Raw genomic sequence first — 27,677 nt, forward strand, 5'->3', positions numbered from 1 at the left:
AACCAAAAATAAATAAAATTATTTGAAAAACAAGAGCCCTGCTCTTTCTCCCTATGTGACTGTAGCTGTGTGTTAACCTCTACAGGTCTCAGCTTCATATGTATCTGTCATACCCACGCAATGAGAGAATACATAAGCCTAAAAGTTGAAAAAAATATATATTAGCAATGATAAGGATGTTAATCACAACGAATTTATAAATATACTGCCTATTCCCACATTCTATATTGATATGTTCTACCCATCTGGAGTGAAGCATTCACTCACTCACACTGGAATGCAAATGAAGGGGTCAGTGAGGACACCTGGCCTGAGTGACTGCCTATTACACATGAATGGCCAACAATGGGTCTGGACTAGGGTTCCTTCCAGTTCCTGCAGTTGATCCTGTTGTCCCAGTGCCTCCCTCCCAAGCCCTAGCAAACCACTTGGGGTTCCAGGTCCTTGTCCCTCTCATCCTGTTCTGTGTCATTTCAATTAGCTGGGCCCGGTACCAATATGTCCCAAATAAAGATAACCACAGTATCTGGGTGTTCAGAAGAGAATAAAGACTGAAGACTCGGAGGAAGCCAAAGATAAATGGCTCCACAATTCTTCTTTAGTCAACAGCATTTTTTTTAAATCACTGAAAGGGGTGTTAGTGTCACTTGTCACTTATCTCCAAGTAGCATCATGAATAAATACAAAGCTCCCATTGTGGACAGAGCAATATACTTGCAAAATACCCTGCAGAGTATACCAGTTACGAACATGCACTCAAAAGAAGTGAGGAAGAGGCTAACTAGATGAATACACATACATACATACACACACACACACACACACACACACCCTCTTCAAACACCAAAAGTAAAAGCAGGTGGCATGAAAAAGTGGACTTTATACAAGTTGATCCACTCAGCAATTTGCTTCTTATAGATTCTATTACACATACTCAGTTGCAGAGGGACACAGTCTTCCAGCCAGTACGTGGGGTTCCAACCTTACTATGACCAGAAGCTCAACTATTCTCTTACTAACTGGCAACATAAGCTTCTTTTCTATGTAGGTAAAATAACTTTTCATCTAGTTTTTTCTAGTGTGTTCTTTTTTAAAGATACAGAGTGAATTTTGAGGTTTTATTTGTTGATGATATGTTACAGTAATACAAGTACGTGGAAGATTCTGTATCTTGTACTACTTTAAAATATTTTCTCTCTTCTTTTGTCTGAAGTTCCTTTGTATGGTTTGGTTTTTAAATGGTTTAGAACACCAACGATCATTTCGGGAACACGATGATCAGCGAAATGCCATCAGAAAAAATACCGTTCATGAACACCTAAATCATTTCAGATTAATTGCAATTGAAATGAGTTTTAATTTTTTTCCTAAATTTTTGTTCTTACAGTTAAAAAAAAACAAGTAGTGAAGCTACACAGCAGCATACTCTATTATGCAGGATAGAAAAAAATTAAGTTTTTCCATGTAGTTCACTATGGAAAACTAAAGGGCATTTCCATTCATTTTCTTTATACATTGGTGAGCAAGCCCAGGTATTAACAATAAGACCTTTGGGCAGATTTCAGTCTAACCAACAACCTAGTATTGAGCTCAATTACAGGCCAATTTACCATTTGTCCCATAATCCCAATCACTGCCAAAAAGCTATCACCAGAGTGCCCTCCAACACAGCAGTATCTAAGACTAACTCCAGATCTGGGTTGATCTTCTTACAGTAGAGCCTCATATGGATCAGAGTACCTATGTCTCTCTCTCTTTCCAAAGTGAATGACAGAGAAGAGGCACCAGTATTACACAAACCAGAAATTAACTGAAATGGCCTAGGAGCCGTCCTTAAAGAACTACATTCAAGGAGCCTCGCTATACCTGGAGTTTATTTAGATAAGATGCTGGAGAGCTGATGCAGTAGTGGAATAGCACTTTTGGAGATCTTAGGAGGGGTATCTCGCACACAGGAGAGACATGAATTTCTGAGGGCAGAGGGTGCACTGTGGTGGGCAGCCTTGTAAAGGGGCCCCCAGTGATTCCGGCCTGCTAGTATTCACATGCTGTGTAATCACTGTTCTCGAGCAGGTTAGACAGAGTACTCCCTCTTGCCCTGTAGTTGTTGCTCTGATGAAGCCAGCGGTCATAATGTAAGCACCTCCATGGAGAGGCCACTTAGCAAGGAACAGACGGAAGCTGCCTGCCACTAGCCCACCAAAAACCCTAAACCCTGCCAACAATCACTTAGGCGAGCCGGGAAACAGACTGACACTCAGACATGCCTCATGGTGGACGGCAGCACTAGCCTACACTTGGATCTTAGCGTTTCCATAGGCCCAAAGCCACAGGACACAACTAAGCTGTACCTAAACTCCTGACCCACAGAAACTGTAGACAACCAATGCTGTATATACCTACCAAATTTGAGTAACCTGTTACTCAGTAATAAATAACTAAGAGATATTTAATATAGATTTTTACCTCTAAAAGCATCATTTGGGTAGCATCACAGTATGTATTTGAAACTTTCATCTAACTTGAAAAAGTATGTGCTATTCTATACTGGAATTTTAAGGTCTCTTAAAAATCTCTGGATTTTTCAGGGGACCAAATCCCATAATACATGAAGACAATGCAAACTTTCCTATGTTGATTTAATTCACTTAACAGTCAATTAATACTCAAGATATTTAACTGTGTCACTTATATATCACAGGCCCACTCAGCATTAAGGAGCCCCTAATAAAAGCAAAAAAAAAAAAAAAATCCAAGATAAATTTTACTTCTAGAAAATCACATGCAGACTCAGAGATAAACTTTACTTCCATAAAATAATAAAGGAAATTTTTTTTTATTAGAAAGCTTACAAAAAACTTCCTTACCTTGAATGCACTGCAGTGTTCCATCCTCCGCTCTTATTGTGAAAGTCTCACCTGGATTAACTTGAACGAGAATAACCTGCCAAAATAACACATTAATTTCAATTTTTTAAATTTATTCTTATTTATTTATTTGGCTGTGCTGGATCTTAGTTGTGGCACGCAGGATCTTCAGTTGTGATATGTGGGATCTAGTTCCCTGACCAGGGATAGAATGCAGGTTCCCTGCATTGGGAACACTGAGTCTGAACCACTGGACCACCAGGGAAATCCCTAATTTTCAATTTAATACTAGAACATCTGGGGTTTTCTCAACAGTTTCATTACTAAATTTATGTACTAGACAAGAAATACATAGCACAGAATCTTGTATAAACATAAAACTTAGGAGATGTCTTAGATCTGGTTCAAATTTGATGGGGGATAAGTATATGCATTTGTATATAGCTAAGTGAATTCTCCTGTGTTATAACAATGGAAAGCAATTTATAAGAAAAATGTTTATGGGGAAAAAAGTACCTATGTATAGGACCTGGAAATAGTAATGAACAGTATAAGTAGGACCTATCACACACACAAATCTTTAAATCTATTACCTAAATGTCTATTTTAGTCATATAACAGATATTTTGTTATCAGAAGACAACTTCCAAAAGACTAAATCACGCATGACATGGCAAAATATGTTCAAGAATCTCAGAATTTTAGTTCTAATCTCATTCAGTTAGTTTAAATAACAAAAGGGGAAAAATAATTAATCTATATCTAAATATAAATCAAAGGACATAATCCAAGTTCAAAAAACTGTTGTTAAAAATCATCAGGTACAAGATTAACACTATTAAAATAATGACTATATATTTCTAGAAAACAGAAGGATGTCAATGTCACATTCATATTGAAGTTCTGGGAGCAAGCCTGGTTCCTGCCTCAAAACCATCAAGCACACTGTTTCCTCTGTCTGCAATGCTTTCCCCTGCACTCCTTCATCTCTACCCTCTGCCCACCTTACTCATTCCTCCACCAGCCACCACCCATTTATCCTTGCCAGATTAAGGACTGGCATTTGACTCTCGGACAGGACAGGTCTTGCACTATGGGTTCTCAAAAAACAAACAAAATGAAACTCAGCTCCTTCCTAAAATCTATAATTGCAATTAATTGTTGTTGTTGTCGTTCAGTCGCTAGGTCATGTCTGACTCTGCAACCCTATGGACTGTGGCACACCAGGCTTCCCTGTCCTTCACCATCTGCTGGAGTTTGCTCAAACTCATGTCCACTCAGTCAGTGATGCCTCCAACCTTCTCATCCTCTGAACCCCTTCTCTTCCCAGCTGCCCTCAATCTTTCCCAGCATCAGCATCTTTTCCAATGAGTCAGCTCTTTGCATCAGGTGACCAAAGAATTAGAGCTTCAGTATCAGTCCTTCCAATGACTATTCAGGATTGACTTCCTTTAGGATTGACTGGTTTGATCTCCTTGCTGTCCAAGGGACTCTCAAGAGTCTTTTCCAGCAGCACAGTTCAAAAGCATCAATTCTTTGGAACTCAGCCTTCTTTATGGTCCAACTCTCACATCCATACATGACTACTGGAAAACCCATAGCTTTGACCACATGGAACTTTGTTGGCAATGTGCTATCTCTGCTTTTTAACACACTGTCTAGGTTTGTCATAGTTTTTCTTCCAAGAAGCAAACATCTTTTAATTTCATGACTGCAGTTACCATCCACAGTGATTTTTGAGCCCAAGAAAATAAAAGCTATCACTGTTTCCACTTTTTCCCCAACTATTTGCATGAAGTGATGGGACCAGATGCCATGATCTTCATTTTTTGAATGTTGAGTCTTAAGCCAGCTTTTTCACTCTCCTCTTTTACCTTTGTCAGAAGGTTCTTTAGTTCCTCTTCACTTTCTGCCATTAGGGTGGTAAAGGAATTACTTTTGTGTCTGTCTTTCCTTATAGAGCCTTAATCTAGGCTCTATAAGGGCAAGATCTGACACAGAGTAAGGGCTTGAGAAATATTTTTACTGAATGAATGAAAGTTATAAAACTTATGGAAAACCACTGCAACCATTACTTTGAGAAATTAAGCTTTCATAACATGCAATGTTAAAAGTCAACTTTATTTACTGTGGTGGTGGCGGTTTAGTGGCTCAGTCATGTCCGACTCTTTGCAACTCCATAGATTGTAGCCTGCCAGGCTCCTCTGTCCATGGGGATTCTCCAGGCAAGAATATTGGAGTGGGTTACCATTTCCTTCTCCAGGGGTTCTTCCTGACCCAGGGATAGAACCTATGTCTTCGCCTTGGCAGGCAGATTCTTTACCACTGGGCCACCTGGGCACCCCATATAGACCATAATTCATGTATTTTAAAAAACTATTTATTAAGATCAAAACCATTTTATCTTTAAAAGCTAAATCTTTAAAGTCTATGTATTTTGCTTATACTAATAATTCCAGGAAACACTGTTAGGATATTAAAACATTTTTAATCTGGAAATACATTAACTAGAAAAAACAAGACCATTCAAGGAAAAGCAGTACAAGTTTCATCCCTGGTGCTTCTTGTTATCTTGAATTATAATAGTTATTTCAAGGCAATTTATTTTTCCTGTACAGTAACTGTGTCAATAATTTTTCAGTCTTCAGCATTCAAATCCTCCCCAATGTACACACTGTGTGATTTTAAGAACTCAAAAGGAAATCCTTCCCAATCTCTATGGAGTGATTAAGACATTTTCATTGTTTCTTGAAACTGAATTTTTAAAGTCATTCCTAACATGAAAATATTTTTGACTTAACTTTATTTCTATGTACACATAGAATATAACTCAACTACAGGGGAATAAAACAGTCCAAGAAAGAAAATTACCCATGTTTTTTTTTAAAAATCCTTAAACCAATTCTAACATCACTGAAACAGAGCAGAAGGCATCTGCTTTGTGTTTAAGCCTCTAGAGATAGGTCTATAAGATATGCCTGTCCAATTATTCAGGCAGGAAAAAAAAAAAAATCAGTGAACACTAAGACTCTGACCCAGATATTCTTTGACAATCTTAAATGCATATACTCTCTTCCACTACACTCATAACTGTCAGACAATGTGTCCTAAATACTAGTTCTAAAAGTACAATTCACCAATATTATGGGAAGTCCCAGGCAAGAAAAGGGATATCTGAATTGAAACATGTTCCAGGTTCTATCACATTATCTGCTTATCATATTGCATGAAAAGTGTCTGCAGCAGTTTCTCTGCGGTAGCCGACACCGGGCCACATCTCATGGAGTAGCTTGGAGGCAGCCAGCCTCCAAAAGCCATTTATGCCTTCCCCTCGCTGCTCCCGGGAGGCCCATTCCTGAGCCCCACCCCATCTTTTCAGGGAGAAAGAGGATAGGTAAAGGGCTTTCACATATCCTATTAAAATATCTCTCTTCAAATGTTTAGTTTCTGTAATTTTCCCTGCTGCTGTGTTTCTATGGCAACCAGATTATAATCTACCAAGTTACCTCAGAAACCAGGCAAATCTCCTGTGTCCCAATATCAATTTTTCTTAGCAAGAGTGAAAGTCATTATTTGAGCAAACCATATTCATCTTGGCACCGAGATATTTTAAAAGAAAGCATTTTATTATACTGAAGCGGACTGACCACCATGCTGTTTTTGCTGTCAATAAAGGAGATATAAAAATAAACTTTTGACACACACCAGCCCAGTGATCTGTCCATAACCAGAGACATGAATGAGATGGCAGCAGCAGGCCTTGCATTGTGCGGCCCTGAGGAGCGTGAGTCACACCGGCAGGCTCCCTGGCACTTAACCTTTTGTATCGAACAAGTCACTCCGTCTGTCTCTTTTTCTGTCTCTCTCTCTCTCTATCTGTCTCTCCTCATCCCCCCCACCCTCCTTCCCTCCCTCCTCCTTTCTTTCTTTAGCCACAAAGCAGACATTACAGTTACAAGTTCTCTTAAATACAGAATGTGAAACATAACATCACTGTCCAAACCTCATCATTTTTTGCCCACTTAGTAAGCATTTCCTGCTTTTCCAAAATCAGCACTAAAACAAGTCATGCTGTATTCTGTGTCTTGTCAGAGGAGAAGGGGAAAAAAAGAAGATTTTTTTTTAACCACTGATAGATTTTTTTCCCCCAGAGATGTTAACATAGAGCCATGTTAATCAAAGACATATTTCAGGCTACTATTGTTTTGTCAGATCTGTTTCAAATCCGTTAGTGCTACAGGAACCAAGCAACCCAACATAACCAAAGGCAGTTCATTAAGGTTTACTGAAAAATAAGTGACCATTCTTCTAAAGTCTAAAGAAACAATACAACAAGAGGTAGAATTAACATAACTAAGCAAAAGGCTAAACACAGCATCCTGGGAAAGCTTCACCCAACAAGACAAGTGAAGCAGGTATAACATCTTTCTTTACAGGTATACATCTAAATAGAACTCTGTTTCTAACTCACCAGAAGAGCAAAAGGAAGGCTACTTTTGCGTTTTAAATTTTGGATGCCTGAAAAAAAAAAAAAAAATTTTGGATGCCTGATTAACCAGAAGATAATCTCCTGGAGACAAATTCCTAATTTTTGCCTCAAATAAAATACTACCAGGCACCCAACTAAATCATCACTGCCACGTATGTGTTCATCACAAAAGCTCCTGCTTGGACTGTAGTACTGACTGACCAAAGATGAAATGTTACATTTGCAGTATTTTCAAGAGTTAAATTCCATACCTAGTCAAGATATAAACAGTGCTAGGAAATCTCATTTCACTTTCAGAGCTTTTCCCACTTGCCACATCTGTGAGCTTGTCTTACTCTTAGCTATTTCATATATGCATGAACATTCTCGTTTAGAGCAGTTATGAATATCCAACAGACATCTTAAGAGAGAAAGGAGTATTACAACCTAAAAGCTGCAGATGAGTTCCAGGTTAAGGACAGATTCTATCCAGGAAGATCTAACAACTTAAAAAGTGACCTCTGACTCCAGGAAAGGAATAGTAGCACCTTTCTTCTGAACACACACACACACTTCAGATTCCCAAACTCCAAAAAAATCCTGGCAAGCTTCACCCAGGCTCTTTTGTTCCACCCAAAGCATCCATCATGACGCACAGTTGAGACTCTGGTCTCTGTGTCAAGGCCATAGCTGGCCTCCAGCAAAACTGAACAGTAGCATCATTTGATTTTTGAGTTCTGTCTCTTTTATGAAAAGCGAGATGATGAGCTGCAAATGACTGACAATCACCTTTGTGGTAATAACATACACAAAGAAAATGTCCCAGGATTTAAAACATGAGCAGTTAAACTGGAAGGTCCTAGAAGATAATAGGAAAGTACTGACTGACTCACCTGCTCGCATGTCATCCTGAAGCCTGAATCCAAAGCTGGTAGGAAAAGAACATATAAGACCAGGGAACCTCCAAGGATACTTACACACTAGATCAAGGCAAAAGGACATCCAGACTTTAAAGATGGGGAAACAGGCTTAGAGAGGATAAGTAACTTGTCCAAAGTCACAGAACTAGAAACTGACAATCAGCACTGGAACCCAGCCCTGCCTGACCAAAATACATGCTTTTCTCTTCTACCACATAGCATCTCCTCCTCCTCCCCAACAAGTGTGGGTTTCACAGAGTCAGTTCTCTAGAGAGATGCTTCAATAAATGGCTACAAGGATAGAATGCATTTAACTGGATCAAAAGCATGTCCCCAATGACAGAGGACAAGTTCTCTTCTAGGAAATCTGTGCTCACTCCCTGAGGCAAAGCCTGTTACCCCCAACATGGCAGTTGGGTGGTAAGGACTCCATCCCTTAACAACAAACAGTTGCCTTTAAACTGGGCAAGATTTATTCTCATAAAGTCATTGTCAAGTCCTTGAATTCCCTTAGAAACCTAGGAGAAACCAATAAGCTATTTGATTATCACTGTCATTAGGTGCCATTTCTCATGACCTAATAGGCATAAGAAAAATAAAAGATTACTCCTGAAAGAGACTGGGTCTTAAGCTTCTATACTTCTCAAAAGTCACCCTTCATTAACAAAAAAGACAGGAATCCATGAATAGGTAACCAAGGAAAGAGAAGTTAGATGAACCAAGGAGAACATTTTAATGCACTGAAATCACACCAGTGTCTGCTGAAAATATATACACTTGACCTTGAACCCCCTGCACAGTGAAAAACATCTGCATATAACTTTACAGTTGACCCTCCACAACCTCTGATTCAACCAACTGCAGATGGTGTAGTACTGTGATATGTATTTAGGGGGGGAATATGCATAATATTGTATAATTTAAAATATTTTATAATATTTATAATAATAAATATAAGCAGATGTATGCAGTTCAAACCTGTTCTGTTCAAGGGTAAACTGTATATTCAAATGAGTTCAATAACTGCATTTCATGAAGTAAGTATCCCTAGAAGAATTACTACTCTGTAGTTTAGTCACTAAGCCATGTCCGACTCTTGTGACCCCATGGAATATAGCCTACCAGGCTCCTCAGTCCTCTGTCCATGGGATTTCCCAGGCAAGAATACTGGAGTGGGTTGACATCTCCTTCTTCAATTACTACTCTACTTCATCTTAATTCAGCAAATATTGATGAGTGCCCAGAATAGGTGAGGCATTCCATCAGGCCACAAAATAGAGACTCAGAACAACACAAAGTTCTCCCTACCTGGCAGGATGACAAATGGGAACTTGCATGGGATGGGAATAAGGAATGACTTAAAACAAAACATTTACAGATAGCGATAAGGGCTTTAAAGAAAACAATGGCAGCTTGTAAGAAGTTATACATTTCTATTCCCTTTAAATGTGTTGTGCCCTGAATAAAGAGATTCTATTACTAAAAAAGCTGTTTGCCAAGAATAAAAATATAGCACTAACTTAGGTGTGAAAAATGCAGGATGTAATATAGATGGCCCAAACTATGTTCAAAGCCTCTTTTAAGACAGCCAAAAATGCCTGAATCTAAAGTTTCAACTATAGGACTTTTCAGATAAAAGTCAAAAACAACAAAGACCAAAAATATAAGTGTAGCTTTTCCCCGGCTAAGAGTAACAGTCACCAAATACCCCTGGAGCAGCATTACATTTATTTAAACAAATCTTTTTCATTTTATTGATTCCTGGTAGCTCAGCTGGTAAAGAATCTGCCTGCAATGCAGGGGACTCCAGTTCAAATCCTGGGTCGGGAAGATCCGCTGGAGAATATATTTTCACAGAATTGTTGAGTACCCAAAAGATAATTCTTCCTGCTTTAGCTGAAATAATTATGTTCACTGAGAACAAAATTTGATTCCTGTCATCACCATTTCAGGGTCAATTCTTATTAAAAATATCCACCACATGAGGTAAAACCATTTCCTACCCCTCAATTCCATCCACGCACCCCGTATCTCCAAGCTGGGCTCTGGCCACACTGATGGGGAATCAGCGATTTGGACCACTTTCCATCTGATGCGCTTTGCACACTAAATCTTGCATGTCATCCTGCATTTAGAGCCAGCTACCTCATGTCTGGTTTTTGGTTGGCCGACGCAGAGCAACGTGATCCACACTGACGTACCAACTGATGTCACACCCCTGGCTCAGATGGTAAAGAAGCTGCCTGTAATGTGGGAGACCCAGGTTTGATCCCTGGGTCCAGGAGATCCCCTGGAGAAGGGGATGGCAACCCAGTCCAGTATTCTTGCCTGGAAAATTTCACAGATGGAGGAGCCTGGCGGGCTACCATCCATGGGGCCATATGAGTGACTAACACCCTTCTCTGGTAAACCGTGCACTGAACCCCATAGACAGTTCCACTGCGGGAATCTCAAGGCTGCTGAAGAAACATATTTAACTGCCTACATTCCCAGTATTCTACCATTTTTAAAACTCATTTCAATGTTGGCCATGTCATTTATTGAACACTGTTCTTCCCCCACTAAGACATAATCAAGAAATAATGTGCCCATGAGGAATGTTCTCATTCCTATAACAGAAAATCAGTTCCCAATATTTTGTCTTTAAACAGTCTAGAGTTAACTTTTCTTATTACCATTAATACTATTGTCTTATATCTTATTCCAACATAAAATTAGAAATGAATACAAATATGTAATAGTCTATGGTTTTGGAAAGACTCTGAGTTAGAGACCTTAGCCTTTCCCTGCCTCTACACAGTACATTATCATCACTTATTCAGGCCATGCTTTTGTATTGATTAAACTTATGTAAAACAATACCTAATGTAATTATTGAAACCCTGATCATTCAACAAATATTTGCTGAATAGTTACTATGTACTAGGCACTTTATTAAGCACTAATGATTCTAAGATGAGAAAGATAAAAGCTGACCCCTATTTGTGTATTGCTGCAAAAGTAGAAAACACAATTAGCTGTTTAAAAAAAAAAAACAAACAAAAAACATGATTATTTGCTATCAAGCGCTCTGGAAACTGAAGAAGCCACCAAGACATCAGGAAAAGTTATAGTTGGAAGTGACACTTAAAGGGAAAATGAGAAGATAAGCCAAAGAACAATCACACAGCACAAGCACTGAGCGGTTCACTGCATTTAGAATTACAGTGTGCTAGAGAATTCCAATGCGGCTGTGAAGGCATAAGCAAGCAACAGAGGGGTAAAAGGTGAGACTGAAGAAGCAGGCCAGGCCCACCTCAGAAAAGTCTTTGTTTGCTCTGCTTGAAAGTCTGGACTTTATCCTGTGAGCAGAATTTTCCAGTAGGAAAGCAACACTGCTAAGTAACTATGATAGCAGTGAGAAACTCAAACATCTCTGAGATGGGAGACACTGGACCCACAGAGACCAGCACAGATATTAATTAAACATCCAACTGTGACATAATGCAGGGGTTACACAGTTCTAAGTAAGAGTTTTCAAAAATAATCAACAGTTTAACCTTTAAATATGACTATCCAGATCACAGGGTTCGCTGCTGAAGAGTGCTGCCCTCCCTGTCAACACCACGGTATCTCTGATTACAGAGGTGAAGTCATGGGCATGGCTCTCCCAGGCGTAACTACTTGATTTTTCCTACTTCCTGTCACTCTCTCTAATTCTGTTATCCAACTGTGATTCTGTCACTTCCATTTCCACCACTCCTAGCACTGATAACTGAGGGGCCTTCACAGCCTGTCCCTCTCGTGTCTCCACCTCTTCCTAGACTTTTTCTATCTCTTATTTCTTCCCTTTGGTTTCTTGCTCTAAAAAGCTAAACCCCAAAGCACTCATCAGGCAACCTAGCAGTCCTGTCCTTTACTTGAAGCCAGCTCATCAAGCCAACAGTGCTGTCCACCTGCTATGCTGCTGGCCGATTTGCTGATCAAAAGGGAAGGAGGACTAATAGGGTTTATTATTATTGGGATTATTGGGAAACAAATTTAATTACGAACCAAACGAGAATCATTACTTATTCTCAAGGGTTCCAAGTTAATCATATCCCCAAAACACCTGTTCTGATTCCTAGACTACCCCATTTCAGACTAGCTAATTCATTTTTTATATCTTTAAGCTCTACTTTGCCTTTTAGCATATCATACATACATTTAAAAAGTTTGATAAAATAAGGACTCAGAATTGCAGATAAGCGTAAAAAAAAAAGGACACACAACATAAAACTTAATTATTAAATTTAAGATGAATTTTATTACTTTTTTTTAAGACTACAAAAAATAAGGAAGCAATACCACATACTTCTTCTACATGTTTGTCTTCCTGCCACAATACACGTTTAGGTAAAATTAGATGGGGTTCAGGCCAGACTTGTCTTCTAAGTAACACTATATACATGTACACTGGAGAAGGAAATGGCACCCCACCCCACTCCAGTACTCTTGCCTGGAAAATCCCATGCTTGGAGGAGCCTGGTAGGCTACAGTCCATGGGGTTGCAAAGAGTCGGACACGACGCAGAGACTTAACTCTACTATGTACATACTGAGTAGTTAAGTCACTTTGTGCTAATCTCATTTTACTTTCAATTCACTTTTTAACTAAGAGTTTAAAATCAATGAAGATACCAAAGATACACAGTGAGAAGAACAAATCAGACACATTGTAGCTGAGTCCCAGCTGTGCCAGACAGGGCACTTAACATTTCTAACCCTGCATTTCCTCCTCTGAAAAGACAGAACACCTATATTATGTGTGTGCTCTAAAGAAGAAAGCAACCCCCAAGCAGCCCTGGTAGAAAGCCTTATATATAGTATATGCTCAATAAATAATTGTTATTAATATTTCTTTCTCTTCAAATTTCTACCAATGACATGACCTCTAAAGAGAAAGTCTGAAGAAAAAAAGTTTGCCACATCTGCCACATTTCATGTTCTCAATAAAATCTAAAACCAGCCAATTCTCACCTCTGACCAGATTTTCTGTTTGAGAAACATTCTGGCTTTCCTGAAAGGATCACCTCGCAGCTCATTGACATTTCAGTGTCTGTTCGGCTTCCGCAGATCCCAGCAACAATAGTGACTTTGGAATCCTTTCACAGTAGTTCTGAAATCTAAGCTCTTTATATCCACAAAATGCTGTGAATTACTTGGAACTGCTTCTAATTAAGATTATCACAAGGAAAGTCAGCAATAAAATGTAACAAAGTAACACCACAGTATGTGTCGATTGCCTATTAGGCACCCAGAACACCAGGAGAGGACCCTTTTCTGGGTCCTCTCAAAGCATGAAGGAAGAATTAAACCTGGCTGGCTTCTCTAAGAAGCATCAAGCGTCCGCCTTTTTCTGCCTTTTTAAACACTTAAGCAACTAGTTTGAAAGGTTATCCACCATTCAATCCAGGAAAACAGAATTATACAGCAGGATACTTAAGACCATTAAAAAGTTTAAAGACACTATCCAGACTGAAGATTTCAAGGCAAACAGACTTGAAGATGCTCTTCAAAAATGTACTGCTTTAAGATTTTCCTCTCTAGATTGTATTGCCAGAGCATCGTAAGCAACTGTTGGAAAGCCTAATGCACTTACACTCAGTCTTGGAAGAACCACATCCCTGAGTGCATCACATACCGACTTGCACAAATGAACAGATTATTCCGACTCTTCCCTCACTCTGCACCCAGTCCAAATTCAGGACTGACACTAGGCTATGCAGACAGCAAAGGAAAAATGTGACAACGATTTTCCAGCCAGCCCCTCCCTGCTCCTCGCACGCCCTCAGCACACACAAGCGCACAGCAGATTCTATGCACGTCTCTAACTCGGGCCAGTTTATGTACCATGACATCAGCGCAGTATAATGAGCCAAGTTTAAACTCCATCTGGGACAAATAACGTCCAGGCACACTGTGACTTCTTTTGTTTATATACACTGACTAAATATGTCTTGGTGGTAAATGAACTTAAGATTTATTTCCCAAGGCCTCCAAACAATATTCTACACCCCTGAAGCACCTCCCTGCCTCCAGTGCTCTTCCAAGGCTATGCGTAAGTGATTTTTAACAGAACACATGATTTTGAAACATATAATTAACATCTTGAGGAAAGTCAAAGTCCAAGCAGCCCTTCATCAATCTGAAACAAAGAAGAGGAACTCACTAGCAAAGGGGTGTGGTCTCACAGCACAAATGCTGCCTGACACCTAATTTTGTATTCCCCTGAGAACAAGAATGAGCAGAGGTGAGACACTTCAGAAATGCTCATAGAGTGATTTCTTTTTGAAGGATAAACTTAAATGATTTTTTTTTCAATTCTGGCATTACTTAAGAGAAATAATTATAAATTCAGAAATGAAACAAAAAATAATCTAATAGGTTCAAGTCTTATAATAAGTTTTCAGATTTCTTAAGACACAAAAACTGTGCCTCAGGGATGATGTAATTTTTGAATGGAAAAGAAAGGCGGAGTTTGGAAGGAAAAGAAGGCAGACAAAGGTCCTTTCCTTGTGCCCAGGCTTGACAAGCCCCTACCTTTTCTCTCTGGTCACCACCATCTCTCAGCAGGTGCTGATCCCAGAAGAAACTGCTCCCCTATGGCTAACCTCAGGGAAAGAACCATTCCCTAGGGAAAGAAAGGGAGCTACTCTGACGACCTGGGCCTGAAATGACTTCACCCCCACCTCTTCCTCCAAACTCAGTTGGTGCCTCAGGCTTCAGACACAGTCACTCCAGCTTGGTTTGCAACTCTGAGAAGCTCCACAGCCAGATTCACTGCCATCTTTCAAGGGTGATGTGAAGGAAATTTAAGGTAATAGCAGGAATACTCTTCTTCACAAGCCTTACAAATTACTACTATACAAAACCCAGTCCCGTGTCTCTCCTGACTGTTTACCTGAACAAAACAACGGAGATACACCTAAGTCCAAGCAATACCACCGTTCCTGGATGGTAGGACATAGGGGACTCAAATCCCAGTCCTGTGATTTGCCAGGTGCAAAGTACGTAACCTTTCTCATCTGTGGTTCTGTCTGTAAAAATGATTACCACCTTACAAGGTGTATGTTCACTGGAAGAAATAATATATAAAAGTGCTTGCTGCTGCTAAGTCGCTTCAGTCGTGTCCAACTCTGTGTGACCCCATAGATGGCAGCCCACCAGGCTCCCCCGTCCCTGGGATTCTCCAGGCAAGAACACTGGAGTGGGTTGCCATTTCCTTCTCCAATGTATGAAAGTGAAAAGTGAAAGTGAAGTCGTTCAGTCGTGTCCGACTCCTAGTGACCCCATGGACTTCAGCCCACCAGGCCCCTCCGTCCATGGGATTTTCCAGGCAAGAGTACTGGAGTGGGGTGCCATTGCTAGCACATCATAAGCCTCAAATAGTTACTATTCATTCCCTCTACCACACAGAGAACAAAAAAATGAAAATATCAAATGGAATTCTCTTGGGGAGTTCTCTGGCAGTCCAGTGGTTGGGATTCAGCAATTTCACTGCCATGGCCCAGGTTCAACCAGGCCGAGAAACTAAGATCACCAAGCCATATAGCACAGCAACCCCACCACCAAAAAGTAAGTCATTCTTTCCAATAATTTAACAAATAACCATGCAACTAAAAACTGAGCATAAAGTTGAGACAACAAACCTTCTGGTGATCAGCAAGTTTAAAAAGTAACGTTTAAGTTTGAAATAAATGCCAAAAACCTGTAGTCAGACCCTTGGCATTCTTTCAATGCCAAAAAAAATCTGACCTTTAATATATCTTTTACATTGTTAAGACACATCTCTGGAATGTTACAAAACATGTTAGCCCACATTTCCCCCATGTTCTTAAAATAATGGTTGGAAAATGAACCACTGCCTCCCTGCAAAGCAAAAGCCTACACTGAGTATGCTGCTTCTCTTCAAGTCTCCCTAATGGAGGCTCCTTAAAGTCCCAAGGCAGCTTGAAGCAGCATGGGCAGGTGATAAAAAGTGGGAAGATTCTCAGTGCCTAACCCTGAGTAAACCACTTTAAAAACAAGAAAACAGAAAGTCTGAGAAGTAAACACCCATAGATGTGAATACCCATCTATTAAAGGGTGATGTCGTCCATTACTCAATTCCACTCTCAGTTGATTCCCTGGTCTTTAAAACAGATATTATTCACAGAGCATATATTAAGCCTAAGGTCTAATTTCTCAATGCAAACATTTTATGAAAAAATATGGATGCCATTCCTTTGTAATTCATATCCTATCTACATTTTACACTACACTTATCTTCTATCATGACTAAAGTTGCAAAATAAATGATAAAGAAACAGCCATTCTATAAGGATGCTTTTTATACAGCCCTTTTGCCAAGGTGATGAGAATTAAGATGGATTTTAAATAGATGTACTCTGTCAATGCAAAACAAATCAGAAAAGATAAATGAGCTGGATGACTCTGGCTAACTTGGCTACTAAACAACATCACTAACAAAAGCACATGTATCACAGTTTTCCCCATGAACTAGAATGACAACTCGATATTCCAGTACACATGAAGGCCGAAGAAACTTCTATCCAAGAACATGCTTCGGTGCGAATTTTTCTATCTACTTAGAATACATAAGAACATTTTAACAACTCCTAAAAATTAGAAGTCATGAAACACAACTGGATAACAAGTCCATTTCTCTACATCTAAGGTTTAGCTCAGAAGGATTGATTTCCACTTTTATAGAAACACAGCTGGCCCTTGAAAAATGCAGAGCTTAGGGGTACCAACCCTCCACAAAGTCAAAAATCCATCTGAAACTTATAGTCAGCCCTCTGCGTTCGCAGATCCTAGGTATCCTCAGTTGTACATCTGCAGACTTAACCAATGGTGGATGGTATAGTTCTATAATACTTACTACTGTAAAACATAAGTAAGTGTATAAGTGGATCTGTGAAGTTCAAATCTGTTATTCAAGGGTTAACCTGACACCCCAAAACAAAACCAAATAGCTCTTACTTTCTGCTCTCTCTGCTTAACTAGTTCCCTTGTTACTTGCAAAGCAGAAACCCTTGGCAAAGTAATTTTCTAAATGCAGATGTCCAAATGCACACCTCCTATACTGCAAGGGGCAAGGAATGGGCAAAAAAAAATGGATCCAGGTCAAAGTATTCTAGTTAATGGTTGTGCTAAGCACACACTGCACATAAAACAGACATCCTCTCAGCAGTGCTCTATCTGATGGTCACCTACTAAAGAAAAAGGCCCAGGGCTGAGAGGCAATACCAGTGTAGGCATGAACACTAAGGTGCCACTGAACTGCTTCCTCTGGCGGCCCACCATAGTTCAGCTTCAATTTACTATAACAGCAGAGTTGGCTGGAAGATTACTAAGGGGGGTACCTAGTTCTGGTCAATTCCAATTTAAATGTAATCTGAAGACAAGGAAGCCCCCAAATTAACCTAGATACAATACTAGGACGCTTCAGCAATGGGTTCCTTGGAAGGCTGTTTACTTTTTGCACCTGCATTTGGAATCTAGATATCACTGTTGCTAACTTATGCAGCTTGCTTCAGTATTGTCTGTGTGGAAACGTAATGTAGATAATTGCTATACAGTCACATTTTTAAGTCAATCATTTGGACCAGAAAAGATGAGTCTGCCAACATAAAAATGATATGTGCAAACATATGTCTTAACACATTCTGGAAGAGAACAGTCCCATCTTTTTTTCCTCCGTGTGTGTGTACATATATATATAATTTTTACTGTACTCTATCAATGGCTATCATATCACATCCAACATGACAAATATGCATTTTCAAAAAACAGGAATTTGAGGTTGGAACTCTATCAAATGTAGTTTTATTCAAAGAGAAAGTCAATATAGAAATGATTTAAATAAAAATGCTTCATCTAGGCAACACCAGGGAAATTTTACATTCAAAAAATTCTATTTTAATAAGTACCTATGGAAAATGCAATTTTTGGAGAAACTGTAAAAAATATTATAAACACAAGTATTTGCATGTCTATCCATTTGAACGCTGATACCCTGCACCTGTGTTTAATGCCCCCTAACCAGTTTGTAAACAGTAAAACCAAGGCGCCTGGTCATTTCTTCTGCCCTTCCTATGCTTTGATGAGTGTTCAATATGGCACTGATTGGGGACTGTTCACTGAGAAGCAGAGGCCAAATAAAACAACATATGGGTCCAAAGTTGTAAGACATATAACTGAAATCCTTCTACATAGCTACATGAGCCAGAGTCCATACTACTTCATTTTACAAGTTATATAAGGAAAGGAGAAAACTAAGAGACTTAAAATCACTTCATCAGTATGATACAATGAGTGTGCCCGAAAAATCTTAAATAGTTTTGCTTTTAAAACCCTGTATGTGTGAGCACTTGAAACAATTACAAAGCTAAAAAAAAAAAAAAAACAGGTAAACAATTTCCAGGTTGCAAGTTCACCTGACCACAGAGACCAGGCAAGTTTGGGAATTGAGTGAAGTGGACAAAGGGGGCTTACTCCCCATCCAAAGTGGGTGGCTGCTACTTTGGGTCCGTCAACTTTTGCCAAGTAGGACAACCAGCCCAGTTACCAGATCTTCTGGGTTTTTAAAAAACAGAAAGATCTAGAATTTTGTGTAGATCTTCCCATTTTTAAAGATTGGCACCTAATTATTTGTTAATCATAAGGCTTTTTTTCTTTTTTAATGCCTGTATGAAAAATGTAATAGGTAGCCAGTTTTTAAGCCCTGGTTTAGATGAATTAAACCTGTTCCTTTTGTTCATCCTGCATTCACTCTGAAGGACCTACTGAATGCTATCTCACTGAATGCTACCTCAGACGTCAGGTACAGCATGGCCAAGAGACAACCCCTGCTCCTCTGGAGTTTAGAGTGCAACCAGACAGCCAAACACTGTTGAAAACAATCATAATGTTAAAACCACCATAAAATTTTAAATTGCTGTTATTTTGCAGTGCAACCTTGCCACGCCAGTGTTTTTCCTTAATCCTCTCCTTTTTGAAGGCAGCTCTATTTCTACCATTTGAAGGATACTGATTGTATCTTGTATCTTATTATTATTGCCTTTGGCTAATTAAATTCTGAAGTGTCTCTCAACCCAGACAGCTCAGAGCTGTCATAATTATATATCATATGTCATAATTATTGTGAGTGCCACATATAACACCCTCCTCTGCATGGCATCAACATTTTCCTTTATGAGACAGAGATTATACATAGGCTATGCCTTTTCAGAAGGCTTTGTAGTGAATGGAATTGGCAAACCTAAGGCAGAGAAGATTGTAAAATCAGACCACAGACCTGGAAAACTCAGACTTTTTTTTTTTTTTTTTTTTACAGTTCAGAGGAAGCCCTCAGAAACGTGGCCAGCTGCCTGCACTGCTAGAAAGCACTTGGGTTAGGGGTGCTCATGGTCCTCACCTCCACAGAGTTGGAAATTGCGAGGGACAGAATCAAGAAGCCAGGAGTGGATCGCCAGACTGGATGCACAGAGGACACAGATTCTCTAGAAAGAATACTGAAGAGCAAAGTTTCCAGAAGAGAGATCCTAGAATGCATAGATACAGTTTGCTGGCGGGTCACTAATATCAGTTCTCCACTGATTATGCTAGCCCTACAGAGTATTCACATTTCACACCACAGAAACTGCTTACATGATATGCAAAGCTTGAATAACTTCCAGCATGATACCTCAGTTCAGGCTCAGCCTCCCCACAGACACTTTTCCTTGCTCGCCTATCCCGTTCCCCACCCCTCCCTGGACGCTCCCAAGACGCTGATACATTCTGCAACCCAAGCACTTCTCCCCTGGTCTACACATGTGTAAATACAGCCTTTTTCCTTTTTTTTGTAAACCACATTCTGCTCCCCAACTAGACTGCTCATTCCTTTAGGGCAAAAACAGTATCTTATTCAGCTTTGTGTCACCAACACCTAATACAGTCCTGCAGAGAAGACATACGATAGATGCTTATGCAGATGAACAAATCTGTTATTCAGTCACTCCTTAATTCAGTCATAAATCTTACCCTCTCACTCCTCCTTTCCACCCCAAATCTCAAGAAGAGAGGCTGACAATCTTGACACGAGAGGCCTTGTAACTGTGAATAGTAGTGAGAACGTGAATGGCAGTTTGCAATAATAATTTTCTTTAAACATCTGCACAAGTTACACGTTCCTCATAGGCGGTGATGCTGAAGAGTCTGATCCAAAACTGCGCTTCCCCATGTTGGGTTTCCCAAGCCCAACATTTGAGCAGCCTAACTTTTTCTACCTGCCAGCTCAAGCCCCTGTCTCTAAATAGGGAGTATCACAAAATGAGATGTTATCTAATATTATTCAGCAATAATATTTTAATTGCAGTCCCATTCGCATTTGAATATCCTTTTCCTGGGCAAGGCTCCCAAAAGCCATTTATTCGTTTTTCTACACCATACTGACACTGATCCCCTTTCTGCGTCCCCCTGACACGGTGGCCGTCCGTATGTTTGAAGAGTAAACCTGTGTGGCGACAGGATCTGAACTACTGATGGCAAGAAGGGAGCTGTCCAGGGAAACGTTGTTAAGAAGATGTCAACCTGAACAGAAAAGGCCACTGGACTAGGAGGAGAAGAACATTTGATGCAGAAGACATGCTGATGACGAGCACCATCTGAACATGGAACATTTTAACATATTTAATGTGCTGTCTGGAAACGTGTACTCAAAAGAATGCGCTGGGGAAACTCTGGCTGCATATGCTGTCTGAGGGAAACAAAGGCTTTCAAAAAGAAGAAACCAAAGGGGGAAAAACCTCACTCCCAATGAAATGACATGCTAAATGCTGATCAACCAAAACGGGCAAAAGTCAAGACAATTGGACGTGACTGAGGTAACTTGTCTTCCAGGGAATGCTTTGCCCTCTCACTCCTCCTTTCCACCCCAAATCTCAAAGAAGAGAGGCTGACAGTCTTGACATGAGAGGCCTTGTAACTGTGAGTAGTGTGTCCCAGAAAGTTTTCTGTTTACATTTAAGGAGATCTACTACCTGAAAAAGAGGCATGAAGAAGAAAAGGAAAAAAAAGCAAAAGATAAGAAATAAAAATGACAAAACATGCTCCAGGTGCTCTCTGTGTTCTGAATTCTTAGTTAGGACAAGGTGACATCTAACTCTATCCCCACCCCACTGCCCTAATAATACGTACATGACGAGTGTCACTAAGTATATAAAGTGGCATGTCGCCATCATGTAGGTCTGTCAGTGTCACAGATTACATAAGCAAATCAGTCAATTATATGTGAACACTCTGCTCATAGCCTAATGGTTTCTTTATTTACCTGTAGCTGCTGTAATTCTTCTTAAGAGATTATTAAAATACTAAACCAACAAAACAAGTTGGAAATTGGGCTCATGTTCATCCTTTCATGCTCAAAACAAGCTGTTACTTCTTAAAATCTCCAAAATGTGCTGAAAGTTCATAACAAAGATAGGTGATACACTGTTAGGTTCTAAAATGTAATGTGTGAAATGCAATATTTTGACTACTGAAGGAAATTCACTGTAATTTATAAAGCCACACACAAAAACTCAGGTGGAAACCTAAGCTTTACAACTCAAGAATAATATGTGGTTAGGCATATTAAGGGAAGTAAACTTTATTTAGCTACGCTGATCTATTTAGAGGTAGAAGAAATTACAGTGAGACAAGAGGAACCAAACATGAGGAAGCGCAGTTTTGGATCAGACTCTTCAGCATCACCGTCAATGAGGAAAACGTAACTTGTACAAACGTTTCAGGAAAATTATTACTGCAAACTGCAATCCACGTGTTCACTACTACTCACAGTTACAAGGCCTCTCGTGTCAAGACTGTCAGCCTCTCTTCTTTGAGATTTGGGGTGGAAAGGAGGAGTGAGAGGGCAAGATTACAGTGAGAGCAAGCAGAAATTAGAAATTTTTTTTTAATTCAGAAAACAATAGTTAAAGCTGTTCAAAAAAATTTTTTTTTAATTTTAAATAAGCTGCTCAATTTTACTTCTAGGTGTATGTATATGAGAAACAAAAACACACATCCACACAAAAATTTGTACACATACATTCATAGAAGTATTATTCATAATAACCACAAAAAGTGGAAACAATACAAATGTCCATCAAATGATGAACACTAGAGTATTCTTAGGCAATAAAAAAGCTAAAAGCAAAAAAAGAGCTATAAAGGACAGGGATACCTCATTTTAGTGCATGTTTTTGCTTTATTGAGCTTCACAAATAATTGTTTTTTTACAAATTAAAGGTTTAACATGGCAACTCTGTGTGGAATAAGTCTATCAGCGCCATTTTTCCAAAAGTATTTGCTCGCTTTAAGTTCTATGTCACATTCTGGTAATTCTTACAATATTTCAAACTTTTTCATTATTATTATAATCATTATGGTGATCTGCAATCATGACCTTTGATGTTACTGTATTATAAAAAGACTACGACTCACTGAAGGCTCAGATGGTTAGCATTTTTTAGCAACAAAATATTTTTAAATTAAGGTATGTACTTTTTTTTAGACATGCACAGTTAAAAGTCTACACAATATAAACAGAATGTTTACATGCACCAAGAAACCAAAAAATTCATGTGACTCACTTTATTGCAATATTGGCTTTATTGCAGTTCTTTGGAACTGAAACTCACAATATCTCCAAGATATGTCTGTAGTGATACACGTGACAACATGGCCAAGCCTCAAAAACACTATGCTGAGATCAGCCCTGGGATTTCTTTGGAAGGAATAGTGCTAAAGCTGAAACTCCAATACTTTTGCCACCTCAGGCGAAGAGTTGACTCATTGGAAAAGACTCTGATGCTGGGAGGGATTGGGGGCAGGAGGAGAAGGGGACAACAGAGGATGAGATGGCTGGATGGCATCACTGACTCGATGGACGTGCGTCTGAGTGAACTTCGGGAGTTGGTGATGGACAGGGAGGCCTGGCGTGCTGCAATTCATGGGGTCGCAAAGAGTCCGACACGACTGAACAACTGAACAGAACTGAACTGAGGGACTTTCACTTCACTTCACATGGCATATGGATTATATATCTCAGAGCTATTAAGTAAGTTCTTTCTATCCACCTTGTATATTTGTTACTGTTATTCTTGCTCATTTGTTCAGTTGATGATATACTTTAAATCTTCATTCATAATCGAGAATGGCTTTTCATTTTAAGAAAAGAATCATCCTTTTCCTGCTACTTATACAAAATGACAAACCTAGGTTTCAACCTTAACATGACTTCTGATAACGAAAATTAACAGTGTTTCTTAGTTAGAGCCAGAACAGAGCAGAGAATCTTGCCAAGAACTCATCTTAATTAAATCCAGAAACCAACAGGACAGAAATCAGGAGGAGGAGGGCTGAGGCGACTGAAGAGCTTTCTCATAACTGTGGTGGTTCTTTTGCATATATAGAAATGTTTAGAATGTCCTCAGCACAGCTGCAAAGTATTAAGAACATTGTAAACACATACACGGTGAGCTTCACTAGATCCACTCCTAACAGAAATGCAGAGGGAGAGCCCGTGGCCAGCGGGCAGCTCTTTAGGATGGTGTAGTGGGAGAAGTGGCTCCAGCATCTCACCCCATGGGTCTGACAGGACAGTATCTGCAAAGTCTGTCACTAAAGTCAGCCTGGTGCCTCCACATGGTCCTTGTTAAAAAGTATTGGCCTCAAGGGACAACACAGTTAAAGCCTCAGAAGACATTATACAGACTCTTCCCTCTGGTGTGTCCCCTGCATCCTGATCCTTTCATACAAACCCATCTGAGCATCGTAGCGCACATCCAAGCAGCAAACACCAGCAGGCGCCCCAGGCAAGAACTCAAATCTCGGGCAGCTTCTGACTGTTGAATCCTCACTTTTGGTCCCTGTTCTTTCTGGTGATCCCCTCACTCTCCCTCCCCGCTATCTCTCTCTGCTATTCCTCCATCATTTTTAGTTTTGCTTGCTCCTTGGGTCTGCCTTCCCCTTGAGCCTTAGCCCAGGTCCCACACACAGGCCTGAAGGTCTACCACAGTCAACTCTGACACAACTGTTAGGACCCAAAGGAAAGAGTGAAGGCTCGAGGGAATGAGGGGCTCTGGGGACAGAAAGAGGCAAAAAAGAGGCACACAGGCCACTGTCTCGGCTAAGCCACAGTGACACAGAGGCAACATCAAGGCATGATAAACCTCGGCTGTTCAAACACATCCTGCCCAATTAACAGTTGTTCCCCATTAAGGGAAATTTAGGGGTAGTATCAATCAACAGCTTGGCCCACATAACCTAAACGCCTAAACGTCAATGCTTCTAGCACAATCAGACATATTCGCAAATTAGAAAGACTGAAATATTTCCTTCCAATGAGATTTGTTTACAGTAAGTGTACCCTGGTCTGACAAAGCTTGATGTTTGTGACTGTGTATAAAACAGATGAACAAGTTTTCCCATTTCTTGGCTTTACAGAAAGCTTCTTAGGTGAAATCAAAACATGATCTTATTAACCTATATTATTACACAGTTTCTACTTAAGAGCTGAGGTCGATATGTGGAGTATAAAATACGACAAGGCCTTCCAAGGAAGTGTAGCCTTTTTAGTCTCTGGTCATTTCTGGGAGTTTACTTCTGAAGGGAAAACTGGAAAATTCTAAGGGTTCTGTATGCTGGCTTATAAACTACAAACCACTACTCTAAACAAAATGAATTACAGAAACAAGGGAGAAATCATCAAAACACAAAAATGGTGCACAGCTACACAGATGGGTGGTCTCAGGTCTCCCAGGTACGTACGCAAAATGGAATCAAGAGATACCTGAGAGACTGGAGTTGTTTCTCAAGTTTAGTCACTTTGAATACCTTGACCCCACCTCTCTTTTTTTTTTTTTTTTGAGGCACGTGCGTTCCTCAACCACTGACTGAACCAGCACCCCTAGCAGTAGAAGCACCAAGTCTTGACCATGAACCGTCAGGAACCAACTAGCCCTTTTTTAAATTAGTTTAATTAGTGAAAAGAAAGGAAACCATACACCACATGCACCTTGAAACTATTCATGGCATTTTGAGACCTTGGGCCGGAGCAGAGCAGTGAGAGGATGAGGGAGAGAGGCAAGCACTAGTCACAGGAGGCTGACCAGCTGCAGGGCTGCACTCAGATTTCATCTCAGGTGAACAGGACAGCTCTGAGCAGGGCAGTGACATGGTACATTTTTACAGTTTTAGCAGATTGATGTGTGGCAAATGTTTTCTGGTAGGGCAAAAGTAAAAGCAGCAAGACCAGTTGAGAAGAACCATCCTACCCCTGGTGAGCAATGTTGGCTCAGAATCTAGGAACAGTCACAGAACTGAAGTAGACATAGCAAAATATGGTTTCAGCAACGTTCCTGAGATAAGGTCAACAGGACTTGCTGATAGTCTAGAACACAGAGAGGAGGAGCAGCCAGTGGAGGCTCTGGAAATGAAGAGCAATGGAGGCAAGGAAGCAGAGGCTCTATTTAGAGAAGTACTGTTGTAAAGGGAGCAGAGATATGAGATATAACTGGGGGCAGGGGGGTTGGGGAATGTGGAGTCAAGGAACGGGGGGGTTGTTTTTGTTGAGTGGGCCAGAGGTATAGCTATTTGTGTGTTTAAGATAAAAGATCTAACAGTGGATTGGTGGAAATGAGCCAAGAGAGAGAATCAGGAGTCAGGAAAGGAGGTACTTCCATCAGTGGCAAGACAGGAAGAAATTTATTCAACTGACAAACATTTATTGAGCACCTATTAGACATTCTTTGCTCTTAAGAAGTTCACGGTCTAATGCAGGAGAAAGTAACATATATAAATCATTAAACAGCAAAGCAAGACCCATCAGACGTATATACAAAGTATTAATGTACTATGCTGGATAGAGTGTTAATGTAGTACGACAGACAGGGGCGGGGCGGGGGGCGGACTGACATCAAATGGCCAATTAACTTATCTGAATTATTAATATATTTTGCATAAATATTTTCCAAGCAATCATTCCCAATTCTACTTTCGATAAAACAAAGACACCTACTTTTATACTTCTAAAGAACTATACAAATATAAAAAGTGGCATTTATTTAGTACCAGACTGATGGAACCACTTTTAGTAGTCAATTAAAAAATTCAGGAGTGGAAGAAGATGGCGGAGGAGTAAGACAAGGAGACAGGGGAGATCACCAGCCTCTCCACAAATAACTCATCAAGATATGGAACCACTCCTACAAAGCAACTTCTAGGTGACAGCAAAAGACTCCAGGCCTCTAGGGGCACAGGCTAAGCTCCCTGGAATGAGGTAGGACAAAGATAAAGACATAAAAAGGGAAGAGACAACAGAGAACTTCTAGAGAGGAGCTTGTGCCCCGAGGGAGGGAAGGAATGGTGAAGGAGGAAGCGTTTCCATGCATTGGGAAGCTCCCTCTCAGGCGGGACCAGGGGGTACCAAAGGGGAGACCTAGAAGGCAGAATACAGAGAAGGCTGCACTTCCCAGCCCATAACCAGCTCACAGACCTTGGCCCTGATCAGATGGTGGACTTTGGGAGCTGAGAAAAAATTTATGTTATCAGAGATAATATCTGTCTCTAATAATTTTTGAAGTTTTACTTACTGTTTAAATTTTTTCCCAAGTGCTAAAGGAATGAGCTCAGGAATAACTTTTCTACTCTGCAATGTTAAGTAGCTAGTGACAAAGAAAGGAGTCTTACAGAAAACAATGACTATGATTTTCACAGCAGCAGACTTGCTGCCCTGGAGCCAGGACTTGGAAGGACTGCTCCAGGAGCCAGGGTGGGTTCACACACACCTGTGTGTCTTGTCGGGGTCAGTCACCTCCTGGATGAGATCAAAACCTGACCCGACCTCTGGGCATCCTGCTCTGGCCAATCAGGAAAAATCAGTCAAGTATAATACACGACATGAGTAAACACTACTTTATTCCAAAAACTTTTACATATTTTCAAAATGATTCATTTCAAAAGTCAGACACTTGTTTTTGATGCTTGAAGAATACCAGATGGATTAGGTAAAGTTTGCTGTTCTCAAAAACTACAACTTCTGATATTTTAAAAAATCATATAGTGATTCTACAATGGAAACGACCTCTAGAGAATGACAAAGGTTCAAGATCAGAGATCTTTGAATCTCAAAATAAAACAATTTCTGGGCTAATGTTTCCCACTTGGACAACTTAAATCCTCTCTTAATGCACCTACCTGCTGAGCCGCATCTCCATTCACCAAGTGAGGCATCATGGCAACCTCTCCGTTCAGCAATGGTGGCAGTTCCAGAGGGATCTGGTCGGTCATCATCATTGTGACGTACATTCATGGAGAATTTCCCTCAACTGGCTTCCTGCAAGAAAATCACCATTTTGTGAAAAGAACTCAA

At 40.1% G+C, this 27,677-nt stretch overlaps 1 protein-coding gene across 10 annotated transcripts in view; it reads right to left on the reverse strand.

Annotated features, from left to right (window-relative positions):
- Positions 1–27,677, reverse strand: part of FNDC3B (fibronectin type III domain containing 3B) — a 358,677-nt gene that overhangs the window by 257,650 nt on the left and 73,350 nt on the right. For 5 of the 10 annotated variants that reach the window (XM_024992092.2, XM_005201696.5, XM_005201697.5 and 2 more), the window contains exons 2-3: positions 27,503–27,641; positions 2,868–2,943 (exon numbers count right to left, since the gene is read on the reverse strand). In XM_024992092.2, the coding sequence (XP_024847860.1) occupies positions 2,868–2,943; positions 27,503–27,613 (187 nt within the window). In that variant the 5' untranslated portion in view covers positions 27,614–27,641. Of the gene's footprint in view, positions 1–2,867; positions 2,944–27,502; positions 27,642–27,677 lie in introns of those variants that run through there. The other 5 variants (XM_024992081.2, XM_024992085.2, XM_024992089.2 and 2 more) reach the window with 2 other exon arrangements.

Source organism: Bos taurus, chromosome 1, assembly GCF_002263795.3.
Source record: "Bos taurus isolate L1 Dominette 01449 registration number 42190680 breed Hereford chromosome 1, ARS-UCD2.0, whole genome shotgun sequence".
Classification (NCBI taxonomy): domain Eukaryota; kingdom Metazoa; phylum Chordata; class Mammalia; order Artiodactyla; family Bovidae; genus Bos; species Bos taurus.